This window comes from Leopardus geoffroyi, chromosome A1 (genome assembly GCF_018350155.1).
Source record: "Leopardus geoffroyi isolate Oge1 chromosome A1, O.geoffroyi_Oge1_pat1.0, whole genome shotgun sequence".
Taxonomy (NCBI): domain Eukaryota; kingdom Metazoa; phylum Chordata; class Mammalia; order Carnivora; family Felidae; genus Leopardus; species Leopardus geoffroyi.
In genome coordinates this window covers 129969930-129991710 of record NC_059326.1, presented here as the reverse complement: position 1 = coordinate 129991710, position 21781 = coordinate 129969930, and the positions used below count along the sequence as shown (strand labels likewise).

Here is a 21781-nt window from a genome sequence, read left to right as displayed (position 1 = left end):
ATGCATTAATAGATAAAGTATCATAAAATATACCTCACCTTGAAGTGTTTGCATCATTTCTAGAAGTACAGGAGTAAGAGTCTGATTATATTCATGGAATATATCTATAAATAGTACTTCAGTGCAAGGCTAGAGAGGAAAAAAACCAAATTTCCAGTGACAACAATGGTATATTGTACTGATTAATTCTACAATAAAGAAAAGAATACCCATTCTTAAAATCCTAAAACTCCAAAAATGTTTCCAATTTCTGATATCTTTACATAAAGTAGATTACAATTTTTATAAATATACTGCGGGGGGGTGGGGGGGAATAAAAATTTAATTTGATTCCTAACATAGAAAAAGGTTATTTCGCTATTTGAATCATTTAGCATTATGTATTCAAAAGTAAAACTACAAAGAGAAAATAACATTTTTAATTAACAACTCTTTAAATTAAAAAAGCAATCTGAAGCCACATTCATTTGCAGATTCAGTGCTGTAACGGACTACCCAGGAATTAATACATTAAAAATTATAAATTTTCTTAGCAATGACGTAACAAGTAACAACCACAACTCATGAGTTCAATTCACTACACAGAATAGTATTCCTTTTAACAGACACAAACATTAACAGAAGTCAATGTTAAGTATATAAAAAGAACGATTCTTTTTGGTTCTTAAAAGTACTGAATCACTACATGTTTCATGATATAAAAGAATTACACATTTTGAAGGTACTATGCTTTATGTTTTAAAAGAAATCTTCTATACATACTGAAGCATGTACAGATGAAATGATATGTCACCTCAAATACTTGCTTTAAAATAATCCAACTGGGGTTGGGGGTTTACTTATATGAAACAAGACTAGCCATGAGTTGATGACAAATAAATGAAGTTTGGGATACAAAGTTTAAAAAAATTAAAGTGGTTAATTTTTTTTTTAATTTTAAAGCACTAATAATTTTTTTAATTAATAATCTCTCTGGTTTTCCATGTAACCTTATATAACTAAAAACATTTACATTTTTAGAAAAATTAAAAAATCATGTAAATTATATAAACACAAGTTTTCATTAAAAAAATAGTTCAAAAAAAAAAATAGTTCAAAGACTACATTTGATAAAATTTTCTCAAATGTTGGCCATACCAATAATGCATGCTTAGAAAGCGTTCTAAAATTAAAAACTGTGGGCTGGTCTCTGAGAATCACACCAGGTGGTATAAGAAATAATGTATCAAAAAAAGCTTTAGAATTACTGAAATACTTAGGAGAGGAAAAAAATCATTCCAGCCAAAAAGACAGTTTTCATTTTCAAAACCATTTATTTCTGCAATGACAATTATTTTCCAATCAGTATGACTGTAAAATAAAAATTCCGTTTCCAACCCCCAACTTAACAACAAGAAAATTCAGGTTAAAATTCGCGATTTAATTAAGAACTTTCCTCTCAATTTGTCTAGTTTAATGCTTGGAATCATCAATAGAATATTATTCTCTACTAAGAGTTACAGAAATATTAAGCATATTTTTGCACAATATTTTAAGCATGAAATTGACAATATTTTCCTGTCAATTTTTCTTTCCATCAATACTTACCCTCAAACTGTATTTCCAAGAATCTCCCCCTGTTTCTTCCACTGCTGTAATTAAAAATATGACCAATGATGCTCTCCAGAAATGCAATAATGATGTTTCCAAAATCAAGGTTTGGAATATCAAGATTTTAAATAACCAGTCTATTTCCATGTGTGGTTTTAAACATTTTACCGAAAGCAAATCCTTGGGAACACAACACCTTACACATATTTATTATACACTACAGATCATATCTGTGAATATCAGTGTCCTATTAAGTGCTGACATAGCATTTGCACTTTCATTAAAAATTCTGTATGCAGGAAAGCTCAAAATATTTGTCACTTTCGGGGCGCCTGGGTGGCGCAGTCGGTTAGGCGTCCGACTTCAGCCAGGTCACGATCTCGCGGTCCGTGAGTTCGAGCCCCGCGTCAGGCTCTGGGCTGATGGCTCAGAGCCTGGAGCCTGTTTCCGATTCTGTGTCTCCCTCTCTCTCTGCCCCTCCCCCGTTCATGCTCTGTCTCTCTCTGTCCCAAAAATAAATAAACGTTGAAAAATGTTTGTCACTTTCAAACTATCTGATATCATCTGATTGTACATAGTATAAGCATTCAAATACAGCTATAATCCTGGTATTATTTCATCTCAATAATTTTTTTCAATATGTTTTGTAAATTAAAATAGTCACATTTTCCAAAAATTCCCAATATTTAAAGAAAAATTTTCAAAAAATAAAATACTTTAGGGGACTTTTACAGAAAGAGGAATTCAGTAATTCATATTACATTACTATATATACTACCCAAAGAAAGCAATATGAAACAGAAGATTTTAGCTAAGAGAAAAAGCAAAAACACAAAAGGATACACTGTAATGCTGTATTTTCTAAATGAAATAAATTTATTTACATATCAAAAAGAGGGAGAGGTCTTCCAAAATGTTTAAGGCATTCTTAAATAATTAGGGAACATGAACAGAACTACATAAAGTCACCCAAAGGGATGAAAAAAGGTTAAAATCTAGCCTATGTTTGACCATGGCCGAAGTAATTTGCACATAGGCACTTTACAGACACACACCAGGTACTTTATTTATTAGGCAGACGATTTCTTGATTTTCTGTAGGAATGACTCAGATCCATTTATTCTATTACTAAAATTCAAACAGATAAAAAAGATCTCCTGGAAAAATATTTTCATCATCAAAGACTCATTTTAAATTAAAATTTAAATAGGTGATCCATTCAGCAATTCAGAAATTTTCCAAATTTATTTTTGAAATAAAAATTTCTACAAATAAAGTATAAGACGGGATGAATCACACACCTGATAATACAGACAGGAGGTGTTTTCGATTTAAACTATATGATATGTTCATAGGAACATCTAAAAATTTTAAAAGGTCTATCTCTGGAGAAAACTCCACATATCTGAAAAAATCATTTTCTGCTTTTGTTCCAATGGATAATAAAGAGAGGATATATTAATTTTTAAAAGCCATGACTCTCAGAACAAAAGTTTTCTATTAAAAATACAGTGTTATATATATCACTCAAAGAGACAATATGTATTTAGGAAAGGGGGAGAAAAGCCATGGGAAAACTGAAAAACTGATTCTTACTAAAGCCTTCTGGGTCTTCTTCCCACATTGTCAGTTCTTCCTCAGTTAACAGAAAATAATGAGAGACTAATCTTCTACATATCTCTGTCAAAGTGGGATATGTAAAGAATGCCATCTTGATCTTATGTGCTTCTAAAGTTTCAGGACTGCTGTCTAGAAAACATAAAATTTCCAAGTTAATCATACAAACATTTTACCAAAATTGGATTATGTAACTTAAATGAATTAAAAATATACCCTTGGGGGAAAAGAGCAAGCGGTGTACGGATTTTCATTTTTATCAAGGGCAAATTTCAAAGACAATTCTTATTTGCCCCACACACACATCATCTTGTAGCCATCCTCTCACTACAGCCTGTACATTACCATGCTGTATTAACACACCACAGTGCAGTGACTTATATACATACATCTCTAAGATAATTTCTCATTCATCTTGTATATACTCACACAAATGAATTCCGTGTCTAGAAGTAAACTCACTTCATATCAAGTCAGAGAAAAAATTTAATTGTGCAAATAAGTACAACATTAACTGCAATGGTTACTGGAGTAATTAATCCTAAACCGGCAGGCTTCAACTGCTTTTTGTGCTACAAAAGATAGTTACTAAGTGCATTATATGGCCTTTAAAGCTGGCACTCACATATTAAAGTCTCTAACACTTATCTCTATTTCATGTGCCAGCAACATTTTGTTTTTCAGACTTAAATAAGATTTCAAAAAAATGCATAAAAATACCAATTATTTCACATATAAAATAAATAAATAATAATCATTAAAAAAAAAAAAAAACTACCAGTAAGGCATTACCTTCAAAATTTTTGGATGGCTTATAAGCGTAATTCTTTACAATCATCTTAATAAGATTCATGCATTGAACAATGAATCGCTCAAATGTAACGCCTTCACCAACTTCTGTAAATACATAGCTTACAGAAAATTCCAGTGATCTCTGAATTAGAGGAGTAAATGAAAACGGATGCTGGTCCAAGAAGTCCAAAAGCTATAAAGAAAAAAATTAAAGTGTATTTACCCCAAATTCATATAGGAATATAATTACCCATAAGTACATCTTATAACTTGCTAATATACATCTGTAAAGTTTTGAACCTTGGTCACGAGTCCACATACATGCAGTTTTGCACGTAATACACATGTAATTGATTTCTTTGGGTATATCATATAATGTGGATTATGTCAAATTATATCTCATGACAGGTATTTCTATTACTTCTACTAGAGGGTCCAAAACAGACCCACTTCATAGTTAATTCAGTAAGAATGGGTAAATATGAAACAAAAATTCTAAGTATATAAAAGATAAGACTTTAAAAATAGTAAGAGGGGCGCCTGGGTGGCTCAGTCGGTTAAACGTCCGACTTCGGCTCAGGTCATGATCTCACGGTCCGTGGGTTCGAGCCCCACATCGGGCTCTGTGCTGACAGGTCAGAGCCTGGAGCCTGTTTCAGATTCTGTGTCTCCCTCTTTCTCTGACCCTCCCCTGTTCATGCTCTCTGTCTCAAAAATAAATAAATGTTAAAAAAAAAAATCAAAAAAAAATGCAGTAAGAGCAAGAAAATAAAAAATTATCCTGCCTTTCCTGCATGAATTGTATTTTCGATTCAACTTATCAAATAAGTTGATGAGTCAGATCTCTTCTTCACAGAATTTCTGCTAATAAATGCAAATACAATAGAATGTCATCATTCTGTAATCCCTTACCAAAAAACAGATCTAGGCCATGATCATGAACAGCTTCTAAAATAATAGGGGAAAAGCTGCTGGGGAACTTTAAAGAGCTCCCCCATCATTTTAAACAACTCAACATTGTACCTCCTGATGTGATGCAATACAAGATATACACAGCACCACCCGTGGAGTATTCTTGCTGTCCTCGCCCTCCTCCATGAAGTAAAGCTCAATATGATCAAGCCTCTACAAATTTACAAGAAATATTGGAGGAGGAGGGGTAGAGAGACAAAGGAACATGGTAAGTAACATATCAGGATGCAAGGGGCGCCTGGGTGGCGCAGTCGGTTAAGCGTCCGACTTCAGCCAGGTCATGATCACGCGGTCCGTGGGTTCGAGCCCCGCGTCAGGCTCTGGGCTGATGGCTCAGAGCCTGGAGCCTGTTTCCGATTCTGTGTCTCCCTCTCTCTCTGCCCCTCCCCTGTTCATGCTCTGTCTCTCTCTGTCCCAAAAATAAATAAACGTTGAAAAAAAAAATTAAAAAAAAAAAAAAAAAAAAAAAACATATCAGGATGCAAGAAGCCAAATTCAAAACATGAAAATCCTACAAGGAAATTACCTATTACCTCAACAAATAAATAGCAACGAAAAAAAAAATGGAAAGAGAACTTGGACACTATCAAATCCTGATTCAAACAAAAGAACTATAAAAATTTTGAGAAAAACCAAAATAATGACTAAATATTTAGATGATAACAAAAAGTCATTCCTACTTCTTACATTGTGTTAGATTCTTTTTTTAAACCCTTTATCACTTAAAGACAAATATTCAAGTATTTACAGATAATACTAATATGATATCTGAGATCTGCTTTTAAGAAACCAGCAAGGAGGGGAGAGAGAAGTACAGAGATAAAACAGAACTAATCTTCAAAAGAAGTTCATAATTCCTGAAGCTAAGTGATGACTTCATGGAGACTCAAAGTCACTCAATTCTACTTGGAGGTATGTTTGAAAGTTCCAATTTTTAAAGTTTTAATCAAGTCAGAGATTATAAATATGAAAACTTTATAAATAAAATTATTCATCAACACCACACAGCCCCACTAATCACATGATGTCATTTTACTTCGCTTTGTATTTTTTTGTTTTTAACTTAAAATACCTGAGTCAATTTTATACTGGATCTTGGAAGATTAGGTGGACTTTTGCTGTTGAGGCTAGTTAGAACATAACTTGGAAACAAGGAGAACTGAAACCAAAGGTAACTGCTACTTAACCACAGCAATAAGAACAGCTCATTTCTACTTCTTTTCTCCCCTCCCAGGGAACACACAACTTAACCCTATTAACAAAACTTAATGAAAGAGGGAAAACAGGCTACAAATTTACATACTGCTGTCTTCAACAACCTGTTTTAGTTCAATGCAGTTCTCAAACCAGGTATTCCTGATTGCTACAACCCAACTATATATACTTCTCCCAACCATCCTCAGCCCAAAATTTCAGAAACATCAGTTTCTATAAAACTTAGTTTTCTCAGAAATTTAGACACATTGCCTAGCACAGTGTACTCATATAATTCTATTCAAAAGGTGTTTGATATTAATGATGACAATGTCTTTATGAATATAATAACTTCCTGATAATATACTGCCTGCTATATATGATCTATTTCCTGATTAGCTACACTGTTATCTTCTTTATCTCTGCTTTCATCCAGTAGCCTTGAGAATAATAAGCTTCAGAAGACTCAACCTCTCTACTATTTATTAGGTTTGTGGTTTTATTATTTTTTTTCATCAAAGTGACTTATACTGCTATAGCATATAAAACTTAATTATTACATTCATTCTAAATACTTCAAGATACCATTTTTTTTTAGCTTTGCTGTAGTCAGAAAATAAGGTACTTTACAGTAAAGTGAGAATGCATGCTTATGTCATTTTCCTTATCAAATCTGAGTTATGTATATTTTATGTAAGCAAACATACTTAAGGTAAAAAGAAAACTTACCACTTTAGTAAAAAGAATGATGGTCTTTTCCAGTCTGTCTCTACATACATTATCTGTACCTATACTTCTACCTGTTAAAAATACAAACCAAATATTAGTACAAGTTTATAATAATCCATAAATTCACAATCAAAACAATGGCAAAACTTGCTGGAAAAATACGGTCAGGCATGTTTTCACCTATTTTGCATTATAAATCCTGTACTGTGCTTAAGCATTACCAATATTTATAGTTTTCACACACAGTAATTCGTAGGGCCATGTTCACAAAATTAATCCTAAAATACAAACTAAGTCCGTGTTAAAGGAAAAGGATAGTAGCAATTTTAATCTGTGAATAGCTTATCATATTCTCAAAATTTAAATTAGTTATAGTTGAAATATTTTTCAAGCAAAGTAAAAACGAAGTACTGAAAGATTAAAATACTCATTATTTTTCCTAGATCTTCTGACAATTTTCTTTGGATAATTTGCCTGGCACAATTAATTTTGTACATTCAGAACACTGTCCACTAGCCCATTAACTGCTCTATAAACAAATTCTTTCTATTCATCTCATCATTTACGTTAGTCTCTCCTGGGAAGACTCCTACTCTTCCCTCTGCATCTCCACAAGGTAACCAAAGAAAATGACCACTGTTATTAAAATGAATTACTTTATGTAAGTTGTCTTAATCATCTTCGCATGCACAATACCCAGAACAGTGTCTAGAAATAGACTCAACAATGCTTTTACTGAAAATGACTGACATCAAATAATCAACAACTCCCTAAAAGTGAGTACACTAAAATATCTTCTCAGCCTATTAAGTCTCCAAATACATACATATATACAGGATGTACACATGTGTATGTGGGCATGCAAGCATGTATGGGTGTGTATTTTGTGTCTGTAGGTGTGTTTATCCTCAACAAAGGTGTTCACAACCACAAGGAGGAGAAAAGGTTAACAATAAGACCACAGTATAACACAACACAAATATAGATGTTAAATTCTCTTGTGTAGGGTAGTGAATTAGAGAGGGTCCTAAAGAGAAGCCAATGAAAATTCTGAACCAGAGATCTGCAAAATTAAAGTACCACTTAAAGTAGTAATTTATATAATACATATATGTAAAATGTACTGAAAGAAACAAAACTGGGTGACTCACTCAGTTTAGCGTCTAACTTCAGTTCAGGTCATTATGTAGCAGTTTGTAAGTTTGAGCCCCATATTGAACTCAATGCTGTTAGCACGGAGCCCACTTCAGATCCTCTGTCCCGCTCTCTCTGCCCCTCCCCAGCTCACACTCACTCACTCACTCTCAAAAATAATTGAACATTAAGAAAAAATTAAAAAAAAAAAAAGAATCTATACAAAGTCTAAACAGCATGTGGCAGAGGAGCTACATTTAATAAATATTTGTTAAATATATGACTGTTGTACATGTTTGCAGGGAAAAGAGCAATAGCAGTAAAAGCATCTACAAAGAATAGACACAAAACAGAATTTTAAAAAAGTTTCCTCAATACTCAGGACAAGACAGATGTATCAAGACAAAGATGAGCTCCAATTTAACTTCAGAGAATTAACCATCAAGACACAAGATTTTAGCCTCTCTCCAGATTTCCTAGCGCAGAGCAGAAGCAATCCATGAATAAAGATTCTACAAGTAAAATCTACTGTCAAAGAAGTACTTACTGCATTCCAGAAATTGTTTCAGACGGTCAAATATTCCATGTAAAAAACCCTAGGAAAGATTTTTTTAATGTCTCAATTTATTGTTGTAAACATCTCCCTTATACTTTTTACAAGACTATTAAGATTTATTATATCATTTTAATAAGTTAAAATTACATAAAGTAAAAAACATTCTATTATTATAAACAAACCTTTCAAAGAAAATAGAACATTTCATCTCTCAAAGTCTCATTTCAGTTACCTAAATCACTTTACAATAAAACATTACTTATTGAGTATTTTATTTCTAAGTAATCTCTATTCTCCTGTTTTTCCATCTTCACAGCTCATATAATCCCGACATACTGTTTGTGTAATATGTGCCTCCTCCCACTACAATGTTCACTCTCTGAGAACTGAACTTGTCTGTGTTTATTGCTCTACCCCAGAAACCAGAAGCAGTATTCAGGAACAGTAAGTACACAGTAAGTGGATAAATGGTACCAATTACTGAAAGGAGAGGTTCTGAAGTTCAAGTATTAAATATTATATTTAATATAAAGTTAAATTATAAATTAAATATAATTATATAATAGTTAAATATATTAGCTTTCAGATATAAGACAAGTATCACCATTTGTCATCTGGTAAAAATCTAAACAACCCTTATTTGTTAACAGGTATTTAAGAAATATAAAAATTTTACAGATATAAAGGGATAGTAAAAAACAACTTCATTAACATTTTTAAGGGGCGCCCGGGTGGCTCAGTCGATTAAGCAACTGACTTCAGCTCAGGTCATGATCTCGCACACTATGAGTTGGAGCCCCACGTAGGGTCCTGTGCTGACAGCCTGGAGCCTGCTTCAGATTCTATGTCTCCCTCTCCCTATGCCCCCTCTCTTGCCCAACTCTTTCAAAAATGAATAAACAGGTGTTTTTTTTTTAATTTTTAAGAATTTAAAAATCTCAGACTCTTTGGCTCCATAGATTTTGGTGTATAAACATCATACAAGATGTCACATGTTCTTTCAACAAACAGGATGGTCCACCTTTTTGTCGCAAAATAACCACATGATAGAGGCCTTAATTACAAATGACTAGAATAGAATGGTATTTCCTCTTTGTTCTTAGAGATATATTCTTCATTCACTCATTCTTGAGTTTGAGACCATTTAACTAGGATATCATCAACTGAAGACTGAGAAAGAGATTTCACTTGGAGAATTTCACCATCACACTTAGGGTCTAGAATGCTGCTCTCAGTCTGTCTGAAAGCATCCATCTTCTGACTCATGTAAAAATTATGAAACCTCTTTCTCTTGTCAATTTTCTTCTCTGCCACGTGGACAGGAAATGAATTTTGAATTCTCAATGTGTTACACAAAAGCTGAAGGTACAATAAAAAGACAGTGCTTCCAGTCTTCTTTTATTCCTTCTTGAAAGATGGAATGCAATGCACAACACAGTAAGAAAACTACAGGATGACAATTTCACTACCGCTTCATCCTCTGGCAATTTCATCATTCTTCCACTTTCACAGTATTTCAATCTTTTTAACCACAATTGAGAATAATTGAAAAATATTAGGTAAAAAATAATAATAATAAATCCTAAGATGATAAAAGAGCAAAAGGTTTCATTATAGGAAGAGTAAGATCATCGAGATTCCATACACATTTTAAATTCATACAGTAGTCCAATGGTCCCTTAAAGTAATGACAACATAGAAGGAATTTTATTCTATTACTTTTAAATAAAATTAGTTTACCAATAGGGGTACTCCGAAGAAAGTAGAAAACTGTAAAGGCCATCAATTTTAGTAAGCTGAAGAAGAGAAAGAGGAATTTACAAAATCATAGAGAGCTGACTAATTTGTAGTACAAATAAGTTTATGATTTATTCTGTTTATATAATAACAGAATAAGAACTCAAGTTAATCATTAAATGGTAATTTACAGAGTGCTTTAATTAGCTGAAACTAGTTACAAAAATCATTACCTCTATTATTCCTCACAACATTCAGTAAGGTAGGTAGTATATTTCATTTCCATATTACAAAAGATGAAACGGAGTACCAGGTAAGATAAGAAAATAGCTGGAGGCCATGCTACCAGGAAAAGGCCAAGTCAAGATTCAAATCCAAGTTTATCTGCCTCCAGAAACCAAAATCTCACCACTACCATACAGTGCTTCAAAAGCATCTTTTAAGTTCCATCTTATTTTTAAGATGTTTATGTTCCATCTTATTTTTAAGATGTTTATGTTATTTGAAAAACCATCCTCAACTTGTTAAAATTCTATCTTGTTTCCAACTACTCAGTATAACCTTAACTGCTACAAGACAACATTTATAACAGAGTAAAAGTTGATACAGTTTCAGCAGACAGAAGAAAGAGTCTTAAGAGAAAGCCAAAGGCTCACAAAACACTGATAGTTTTCAATGAAAACCACTATTCCAATTTATGGTAATGTGATTCAAATCAACAATTCATTTTTACTAAAAAACAAAAAGAACCCTGATGAAATCATCAATATTTTAGTTAACATAATTTTATGACACTCAGAATATTACATACAAAAATAATTACTGAGCCATGTGACCTAATGCTTCTACTATATAATATATTCATTCATTTTAAAAATAACTATTGAGCTTTTATTACTGGCAGAGACTGTTCCAAGCTCTGGGATGAATAGTGAGTGAAATATATATGTACACATACCCATATCCATCCAAGTGTTCATTCCAGCATCATTTACCAACAATTAAAAACTGGAAACAACCTACATATCCATCAACAGATAAGTGGGCAAGTAATTTACAGGAATCCTATATTAATGTTATAATTTAAAGAAAAAATTAGCTCGCTGATAGTAAATGCATGGATTCACCAAAGAATCATTAAAAACATAACATATAATATTACTGACATAAGAAAACTATCATACTAAGTGTAGGAAAAAGCAAGTGAAGAAACAGCATATGGGTACCTTTTACAGAATACTGAGGAAGAGAGAAAAGCATAAAATGTCTTAACGTATACTTACAAATTTTACCAAGATCTCTGATAGCAAGTTTTCAAATGATTATTTCCTTACTTTTTAACTTTAAAAAAAGCATGTAAACCCTTTTACAGAACAAAATAGCACACTGAATGATTCAAATTACCAGCTTTCAAATTCTTTTAACAGTAAAATCATTATTGCAATCTAAATCTGACATACAAAACATACTAAAGATTTAAAACAAACAAACAAGTAACTCGGGTCAAATAGGGTAGGTCAGACCCAAAGACCAATTCGATGTACTTTTTTCAAACTTCCTGTTCAGTACCCCCAAAGCAATCCACAGAAAGCCACATTTTAGCGAACTTGAACTTTCCTGAGAAAACTAACATAGATCTGGGTAAATATATAATATAGTATCATTTCGTTTTGGGATAAACATATACAGCTATATATTTTTGTATACAGAAAAGCAGATGATGCTACACCAACCATGAATATAATCACAAATGTTGGCTTATCAAGAGGGCTTTCCCTTCTTGGATATATTTTTCAGTTGACTGCAAAGAGCACGGATGTATGTTATGATTGAAGAAAAAAAATCATTTTAAATATATAACATCAGATGAAGAGAAATATCAAGGATATAAATATCCACAATGGAACTGGAAATTTGTTAATAGCATTCAAATTCAAGAGGTTCACCCAAATTCAAATTGAAATGAACACTCTCAATGTATCATCATGGCCCTTGAGAACTGTCCTAGGCCTATTTCCTTCTCTTCACAAAGGAGCTGCTTTGATATACTGAAAAAAGGCCACAAGTCAAAAAAGGTATAGTGTAACATATACAAATGGTAAACGGTCACTTTATAAAAACTTAGAAATCAATGCCACGTAAAAAGAATAAGCTTTAAAACACTGAGGAATATACCACGCACTTTCCCAAAGCCACAATCAGCAACTTCTTTCACTTACCATCACCTCCATATTCTTATGAGGTTCCACAAATCCATTAACAGTTAATTTACGCAGCACTGAAAAGTAAAAATGAGCTTTACTGCATCTGATTTTCTCACATTTTATCCGATTAAAATCATAATCATAATAAAGACTCAGAATCACAAAGCGTCATTAAGACTGGGGGTTAATCTAACTTAATCCTTTCATATAATAGATAAAGAAAAGTAATCCCTGGTCACTGGTTCATTTCCAGGTAGGCAAGCTGGAATGACAGCCAAGTTTTTTTTTACTCAAAAGCTGAGTTCTTCTCACTTATCTTAACTACTTAAGTTTCTAAAACTATATTGCAACATTTAACTTCTCTAATTATAAGTATTTCTCACCTGAAATAACCCCTAGAGGTTGAAACTGAGATGGTCATCTCTATTCCATAACCTTGAAAATAGGTCTCAACAGTGACCAAAATGCTTCATTTAGTTTTAGGCTACATTAATGAAAATACCTTATCACCTAAAAGGGATATAAAAACTCAACTATTTCTAAATCCAGAATGGACTACAGTGCTCAAGTATAAGCATTTTATGTATAACTGGTGTACACAAGGAGATGAGCAGGATAAACAAATGGAAGTCAGATCTAGATGTAAAAAGCTAGCTCCAAGGTCTACCACTACATTCTTTTGAACAACTTTTCTAGATCTCACATTGCTCGTCTGTAAACTGGTTAACAAGTCCTACTTCACAGCGTTATTAAAGGATTCAAGAGTAAAACACTCAGCACAAATCAGTAACACAAAGATGATGGCAGCATGAGACTACAAAATTCTAAACCACATCATTTTAGGAAAACACAGACACCACTGTGATCTTTACAACTCAGAGTTAGTGTTCATGAGGTGCAGCCTAAAGGCAGTATATTAAAAATAGGTTTAGAATTCAACTCTCTATAGAATCATCAGTTTCACACATCCAATTATATACAACTCAAAAGTTACATCATCACAAAAGAAGAAAACAGAATTCAAAATGAGTCCCTTATTCTGCATTCACTCATTCCCACAAAAGAACTTGGTCCACATCACCTGAGAAGGTCCTCTCTTCTCCAGTCATCACCTCGTTAACTTCAATTTGCCCTAGGATGATTCTTTCTCAAGGAAGTCCTTTCTGACCATGTTGCCAGTTATCATGACATTGTAAGACCACTGTCGCGAGTGACTTTACATGTATTTGTATGACCATTTTATTATGCCTGTCTACCCAATGTCAAACACCTAATTTATTTATTGAATGAAATAATGAATATATGCATGTCTAAAAGATACTAAATGCACACAGGTATAAATTCAGATTATATATAACAAAAACTGTAGTCTTAAGCATTGCTCAAGGCACAGAAATTTACAGCTAGGCAGAACAAATATTTTAAAGGAAAATACTATGGGATTGTAACAGGTTAGGATACCTTAAAAATGCTAAGGTGTATATCTAAGACCCTGAGATAGGGAAGTAATGAAAAGCTAAAAAGCAGGCTAATAGAGAGTAGGGCTGCATCCCTTTTGTCAGGAAGTACACTTTGAAATCACTAAGGCAAGAAAATCAACTGAAAGCACTCATGAAAATTCCTTAATCATCAAACACAAAACTGACACAAGTTTTGTATTTATGACCTTATACCAGTTTCTCTAGTTCTTTCTGGATAAATGTTTCTCTCTACATCCTTTTAATTTCTTCTCCAGAATGGTCACAAAACCATCTCCACTCACTTGTGTAATGAACCACCAGTACAATGAATTATACTTGTCAATAGTTCCTTAAAATATTCCCACTTTTGTCTACAAAGTTCACCAGAATGTGCCGACAGCCCGAAGTCTGTACATCCACTGTCTAGTTAACATACGTGATGCAAGAGAACAGTACCAAGAGTGTACAACAGCATCCTAAGGTACTAAGGGAGTAGGAAAAAAGGGTTTACAAGTAAAGCAAAAGGATTCGAAATGAGCCACAGTAAGAGAACTAAAGGCAGCCTGAGATCAAACTGAAAGAAGAGCTCAAACTAAAAGAGCATAAGCAGAAGAGGAGAGACTGGAAGACAGAGAAAGAGCCAAAACAGTGTTTTACTAAGGAAAAGAATCTCAGAATACCTTCAACAAGATAAATAGCTCAGGCCAAGTAAAATGAAGATTTATGCTAAGAGAATACCTACAAGCAAAGCACAGGATAACCGAGGATAACTGATGACACACCGTCAAGCATCGTTGAAAACCCAGGTGGGCCTGAGATCAAACAATAAAGTCAGAAGCTGAGTTCTCAGGGCAAAGAGAGCTGGGAGATAGCACTCAACTAATGCTTGAAGTTTAGTGAAGTTAACATGACAATGATAAGGGCAGAATGGGTTTCTACCTAGAAAGAGAAGTTTAAAGCAGAAGCAAAAAGAAGTACAATTATTTGAAAGGTATGTGTCCAGAGCCATGAGACCTCAGTAATGTGAATATAACAGAAAACTATCCCACACTTTTACAAATTAGAGAGAAAGCTATTCTCACAAAAGAAAAACCAACCACAATTAACACCTTGTCTGTGAGGGAGAGATTAACCCCTCATTCTCCCAGGGCAAATGGGAGCAGAAAATCCACCAGAGGAACTATTTGGTGACTCTTCTGAGATAGGTCATTTCCGAAATGAACATGTCAAATTGAACAGTACCTTTCAATGACAGCAGAGTTCGTTCTAATGAACTTAGAACTGCAGCTTCATTCCCAGAAGAAACTTGTTGAAGGAATGTGTCTGTATGGTGATTCCACAGAGAGCAGGCAAAATTATAAATTCCAGAAGCTAACTGCAAAGAAATATCAACAAGTTCACAAAAAACATTGATTTCAGTAACCAATTAGCTCTATATAGTAATACATTTCAGTTTTAACCCTGAACACACATTTTCAGTAAGATGTGAAACAGTTAAGTCATTTATCACATTTCAAACTGTATTAAGCCAAACACACAGCAGCAAGGACCATTTGCTGGCTGCTGGTATGAACACACATACACACACCTTAACAGACTCGTTCTTCTCAAACCACTAGTCTCATGCCTGCATTGCAGCCTGACATTTTCTTTTTTTCTGGCTGGCTCGGTTGGAAGAGCATGCAACTCTGATCTCAGGGCCATGAGTTCAAGCCCCACAATGGGTATCCAGATTAGTTAAATAATTAAAAAAAAAAACTTTAAAACACTGACAGACTATCAGTGAGAACAGCAGATAAAACAATATATTAAGAAATACAAAAGATTTCGGTGTCCTGTCAGTTCTACCCATGTGGTTTGGGGGCATTTAAAAGCCAGTAACATACAAGCCACAATGCTTGTCATGCTGCTTTCTGATTTTGTACTGGTATTTAAAACATCTGACTCACAGTGGGATGCAGTTAGCCTCTGCCTCCCAAGTTATGGCAGAACCATTTCTAATGGTATCATGTATTATTTTTTTTTTTTTCCAGAAGGTCTAAGAGTAATCCAACTGAGTCTACATGGCCATTTACTTTAAACAAAAGTGAGATGAAAGTACTTATGACTAGTTATCATTAGCACACTTCGGAAAAGTTTTTCTTAATCCAGACAAGTCTATCATTTCCACTCAATACTGGATTTGTGATAAGATTAGGCATCAGAAACCAGTCAGGAATGTAATCCTGCAAACAAAATAATACTTTCATGAAAAAAACATTCCATTTCTGTTATTTTAATTCAGTAATTTTTTTATTTTATTTATTTATTTTTGGAGAGCGAGCGAGCATGTGGGCATGCAAGCAGGGGAGGGGCAGAAAGAGGAGAGACAGAATCCCAAGCAGGCTCCACACTAAGCACAGAGCACAACATGGGGCTTGATCCACAACCCTGAGATCACGATCTGAGCTGATTCAGAGTTGGACACTTAACCAAGTGAGCCACCCAGGTGCCCCTTAATTCAGTCATTTTAATGACCTGCATGTGCTTACAGGTATAGGCAAAGAGCTCTGTCAAATCTCCCTAGTGATTTTGCATGTACCAACAAAGGCCACACAAAGGCTTGAACCCCAAAGGGGATTATCAGCACAACATATTACAATCCTCCTGAAAAACAAGAAATGGAAGGCTTATAAGGAACTGCTACAAGAGCATCTCCTGCTCATCTCCCTATCTCTTCAGTTAAGCTGTCATAAAACTGCTTCTCACTTCCTAGGTTCTGTTAAGATGTAAAGTTTTCTAACCCATTTCCCTCAAACAGAGCTGTAGAAAATGAAACTAGTTATGATCTAGAACTGGCTCCTCAGCAATGGTGCATCCCACAATTTGCACCTGAGTCATTCGCCCATATTGCTTTGGTCATTCTTTTTGGTGTGTATCAAAGCCACAGGGAGTTGGTGGTACCAATCGCTGACTCCTTTTCTCTAAGTAACAAAGTGACTGAACCTAAAAGAGGTCCTATCTTCACCAACTGATCAGTCAGGGCTACCAGTTGGCCCACCCTTGCCTTGTGCACATGCTCGACAACAGGTACGACGACTACTTATTAAATAACTTCAACATATTCTCAAGTAATCAAAATATTTAATCCCAATATTTCTTGATCGCCAAAATATAGTAGTGATAATTACCTCACCGTATTACAGCACAAGCAGCAGTATCATAAAAAAATTAAGGATCTAAAACTGACATCATCTCATGAAACACTGCTATGATAGAGAAGTAAATAATCAGAAGGGATATAAGCTGAAAACCAAAATCAAAAATTTGTAAGATTTTCTAACTATAATGAACTTCAGTATTTTTCTTAGTAAATCGAATCCTTTCTGAAAACATGAGGCTAAAATATATGCCTAAGAATCAGAAAATACATCTTTTTGATTTTTATTACACTTCTGTGTAATTGTAAGTTAGAGCATCATATACTTTTCCAAACATATAAATCATCAAAGTATTTATCTGCCAGAATAAAGTGAAAGAAAACAAAGAGATTTAGAGATAGGAAAAGGGTAGGAATTGTACATAGATCTGAAAGTAAAGCTTTAAGGTAAATTTCTTATGGTAGCAAATATTTCAACCAGGTTAACTGAAGTCTATAGCCTTGTCTATAATTTTTACATCCGTTTTATACTCTCTTTAGTAAATAAAATCTAAGGGGTGCCTTACCCAAATTCCACATACGAAAACAGTAGCATTCTAAACCAACCTCTTGCTTACAAATTATTTTCTAGTCTCCTTCACATCTCTATTTTTTTTTTGTTTGTTTAACATTTATTTATTTTTGAGAGAGAGAGACAGAGCATGAGTGGGGAAGGGGCACAGAGAGAGGGAGACACAGCATCTGAAGCAGGCTGGCTCCAGATGCTGTGTCTCCCTATCTGTTCCTCCCCTGCTCACACTGCCTCTTTCCCTCCCAAAAATAGGGATTAAAACAAAAAAAAATTTTAATGTGCAGGACTGTCTATAAAAAAAAATTTTCTATCACTGTTATGTGAGGTCACTTGAACTCTTTTCTGTTTCATAAAAAACAAGTATTTATGCAGTTCATGTTAACTATATGATAAAAATAACAAAGCTAACATTATAACTTAGACATTCAGACATTTCAACATTCAGACATTTAGTGAACCCTACTCTGCACTAGGCAATGCTCTTGGTTTACCTTCATCACCTTATTTAACCATCACCTCCTACAAAGTAGGTATTATCCCCATTTTACAATAAGAAAACTGAGGTACAAAAAAGATGAAGTCAACTTGCACAAGAGCAAAGAGCATATATAATTAAGAGGAAGAGGAAGGAATGAAACCAAAGAAGGTGCTCAGAGCTTACATTTTTAATAGCTATGTTCTAATATCTCTTAATACCCATATAGGCAGAGTCAATAGAGTAAACCCTATGTTCCAAAAGTTATATAACAATTCAATAATGGTAGAATTTTATTTTCATAACAAAAAGGAAAAATTCCCCAAATTCACTAAGATCAATAATGCTCTTAATATGGATACAATAAATTGTGTGAATCAGAATCTCACCTAAGGTTCTTCTACAAATCTCACCCTTTCTACACCACTCAACAGAAAAACATGTACTTTTGCTCCATTATTTACATGGAATACCTAATACAAACTGAACATTCTTCTTATATAATTTTTATATACATATAAAATTTGGAGCAAGTTCCATTCATTAATCCTAAGAGTCATGGGGCCTTCTAATTCTCAATGCCCTCCTCAAACAGTACATGCCAGACTCCAGAAAGAAAATAGTAATGAACCATTCCCTAGTTCCTTAAAAATAAGCTTAAGCTTGAGCAAAAAAGTTGACCAAATGGAATCTGACACCAGCTCAAGAAAAAAATATATAACGAAAGGCACCTGGGTGGCTCAGTCATTTAAGTGTCCGACTCTTGATTTGGGTTCAGGTCATGATCTCAGTTCATGGGATCAAGCCCTGCATCAGGTTCTGTGATAACAGCAAGGAGCTGGCTTGAGATCCTCTCTCCCTCTCTCTCTGCCCCTTCCTGGCTCAAACGCTTGTGCTGTCCCTCTCTCTCAAAATAAACAAACATATATCATATATATATGATAACCTGTCAGCCTAAACCATCAGCATATTTTCAAACTGTGACCCTATTTGAGAGGTCCACTGCTTGGGAGTGCATCAAATGGAACACAACCCAAGGAAGTGTTGAAAGTAACGAATTCTGTATTACTTGTTACAAGTAAGGAGACAGGGAGATGGCTCTCAAAGAACTCTGTCCCTGTGGGGTTAGTGCAGGAAGCCTTTATTCAGTGTATCAAGGGCAGTGGCAGGGAGCTCCCATATGCACCTTGGTTCAAGTACACATGCACAGCATGTCAACATGCTTGCTAGTGCATATATCCCATGTTCAAAAAATGGGAGAAAACTCTGCCCATAGGAGACCTTAGTATTATAATGAACTAAATGTAACTTCAAGACAACTCCGAAGGGCTTCCGTGCAGGTCCTCAGCTCCAACCCAGCTCAAACTGACTCATGTAAGGGGCTACCAGGGGAGATACACAAAGCAAGGAGCTCTCAGATGCAACACCTAGTTGGGAGTCTCCTTGGCTAGAACTGCCGGTTTGGCAAAACAAAACACATTTCTTCCCTGCTTTTGTCCCTTCCCCTCCTTCCTTCTACTGTTAACTTTTAGTCCTCTTTGAGTAACTTCTCCTTGCATCTTAGCTAACAAAAACACGTCAGATTTATTTTTAAAGGTGTTTTATAAGAACAATAGCAAAATGGCATAACTATTCTACTGTTATAATTTTTTCAGGCACTACTTCTTATTACCAGGAGAATATCCCTTTACAGAATGCTACCACCTGCATATGCAGAATGTAAATTACAATATACATACCAAACATAAAATCCTCCCCACTCACACCCAACACAAAAAACAAAATATACCACAGAACAACTGTGAATACTGAACCAAAGGTTCTCAACGTCAGAAAAGTAAACAAAAGGAAGTATTTCATCATGGTAGAATCAAAGTCATCCTAATAAAATTCTATGTTGCTCCATAAAATCGTCCTCTTTTCCTTTTTTAAACATGTGTAAGAAAGTTGCATAACTCAGAATATCCAAAGTTCTACCATTCTGCCTTAAGAAACTGTCAATAACGTTTGGAATTTGCATCCCCATTTCTTAAAAAAACAATGCCATAAGGTTTTTAGATATTAAGGACACAGATCTTTATTTATTAATTCTTCCTTCTTTCTAGCCCTGAAAAGTTAATAGTATGAAAGTGCCCCTTTAATTAGTCATAAAATATGAAAAGCACCTAAGTAGCTTTGGCACACAGCACGTATTGCTGAATGAAGCCATACAGCATTTAAGGCACAAATCAAGAAAAAACCAGTAGTATATGGGGTAAACTTTTAATCAATATTCTCCTTTGTCTTATGTTCCAGGTCTGGAGCTAAGCACGTGGTTAAGGGCATTAGGCATCTATCAAAGCTCTATTCAAGATTCTTTTTAACTAGCCTACATGGGGCGCCTGGGTGGCGCAGTCGGTTAAGCGTCCGACTTCAGCCAGGTCACGATCTCGCGGTCCGTGAGTTTGAGCCCCACGTCGGGCTCTGGGCTGATGGCTCAGAGCCTGGAGCCTGTTTCCGATTCTGTGTCTCCCTCTCTCTCTGCCCCTCCCCCGTTCATGCTCTGTCTCTCTCTGTCCCAAAAATAAATAAACGTTGAAAAAAAAAAATTTTAACTAGCCTACAAAAAAAAAGGTCTCTACACAGAAATGGCTGAAATGAAGAGGCAGCAATGGCACTACCCTCTCAGCCCAACAGTAAAAGGACAAAGACAGATAATGAAGAAAGAGACCAAAAGAACTTGGGAAGAAACACTGTCAGCTATCCTACACACTCAAGCTTCTACCTGCTCCAGAAAACACCAACTGATGTATGCTTACAGAAGGCTCAGTGGGAAAAGGGGAAAAAATGAAATAGGTGAAATAAAAAATATTTCTTCTACATTTTCTTCTCAAAAATAGAGAGGCAGAAGGGAGACAATTCAGTAAGACAATATGAAAATAATTTAACGAAACATTTTAGGTACTGGTTTACAAGATCCATCAATACTTGCATTTTCTTTTCCTAAACCACAAGACACAGCGCCGCCCACTGGCTGCTGAGTGATTTTAACTGATAAGTCCCAAGACTTGATTCCTTGGATGTCAAAAGGGAACCATTACAGGACGTTTGATTTCTTCTGGCATTTAAAATATTCTTATGCTTTTTTACCCTCAAGACCACTGTTCTAACAACTTTCCCCTAAGAAAAATTAGCCTGAAAAACTTTAAAAATCAATGTCTTGTAATTAATCACCAATAGTGGGGCACAAAATATTACCCATAATCTAATAGTGGTAAAACCTGCTTAACCTCATTCTAATCAATAAGGCGTAAAATCAACACATACATAATGTACAACATCCTGTAAGACATTTGAACGAAATCTTTTACCAAGTGAGTGGCGTGGAAAAAAAAAGGGGGGGGGGGAAGGAAATGAATATTATTCTAAATTAAAACACACTTAGGAGACAACCAAATGTATCCACCTTAAGTCATTCTTCTGGCTCAAACCAACCACTTGTTAAACTATATTTGAGAACAATGTAGAAAATGTGCTGAAAGTATCAAATGGTATTAAATCACTATTTTTACTTTTCTTAGGTTGGTAAAAGTTAAATGATAATAAACAAAATAATCTTTTTACAGATGAAT

At 34.6% G+C, this 21781-nt stretch overlaps 1 protein-coding gene across 5 annotated transcripts in view; it reads right to left on the bottom strand.

Annotated features, from left to right (window-relative positions):
• The window catches only part of IPO11 (importin 11), a 197946-nt gene that overhangs the window by 126925 nt on the left and 49240 nt on the right, over nucleotides 1-21781 (bottom strand). For all 5 annotated transcript variants that reach the window (XM_045494369.1, XM_045494363.1, XM_045494376.1 and 2 more), the window contains 8 exons: nucleotides 15228-15360; nucleotides 12541-12599; nucleotides 8576-8624; nucleotides 6895-6965; nucleotides 4000-4192; nucleotides 3187-3339; nucleotides 1588-1631; nucleotides 39-129 (listed from right to left, as the gene is read on the bottom strand). In XM_045494369.1, the coding sequence (XP_045350325.1) occupies nucleotides 39-129; nucleotides 1588-1631; nucleotides 3187-3339; nucleotides 4000-4192; nucleotides 6895-6965; nucleotides 8576-8624; nucleotides 12541-12599; nucleotides 15228-15360 (793 nt within the window). The remainder of the gene's footprint in view (nucleotides 1-38; nucleotides 130-1587; nucleotides 1632-3186; nucleotides 3340-3999; nucleotides 4193-6894; nucleotides 6966-8575; nucleotides 8625-12540; nucleotides 12600-15227; nucleotides 15361-21781) is intronic.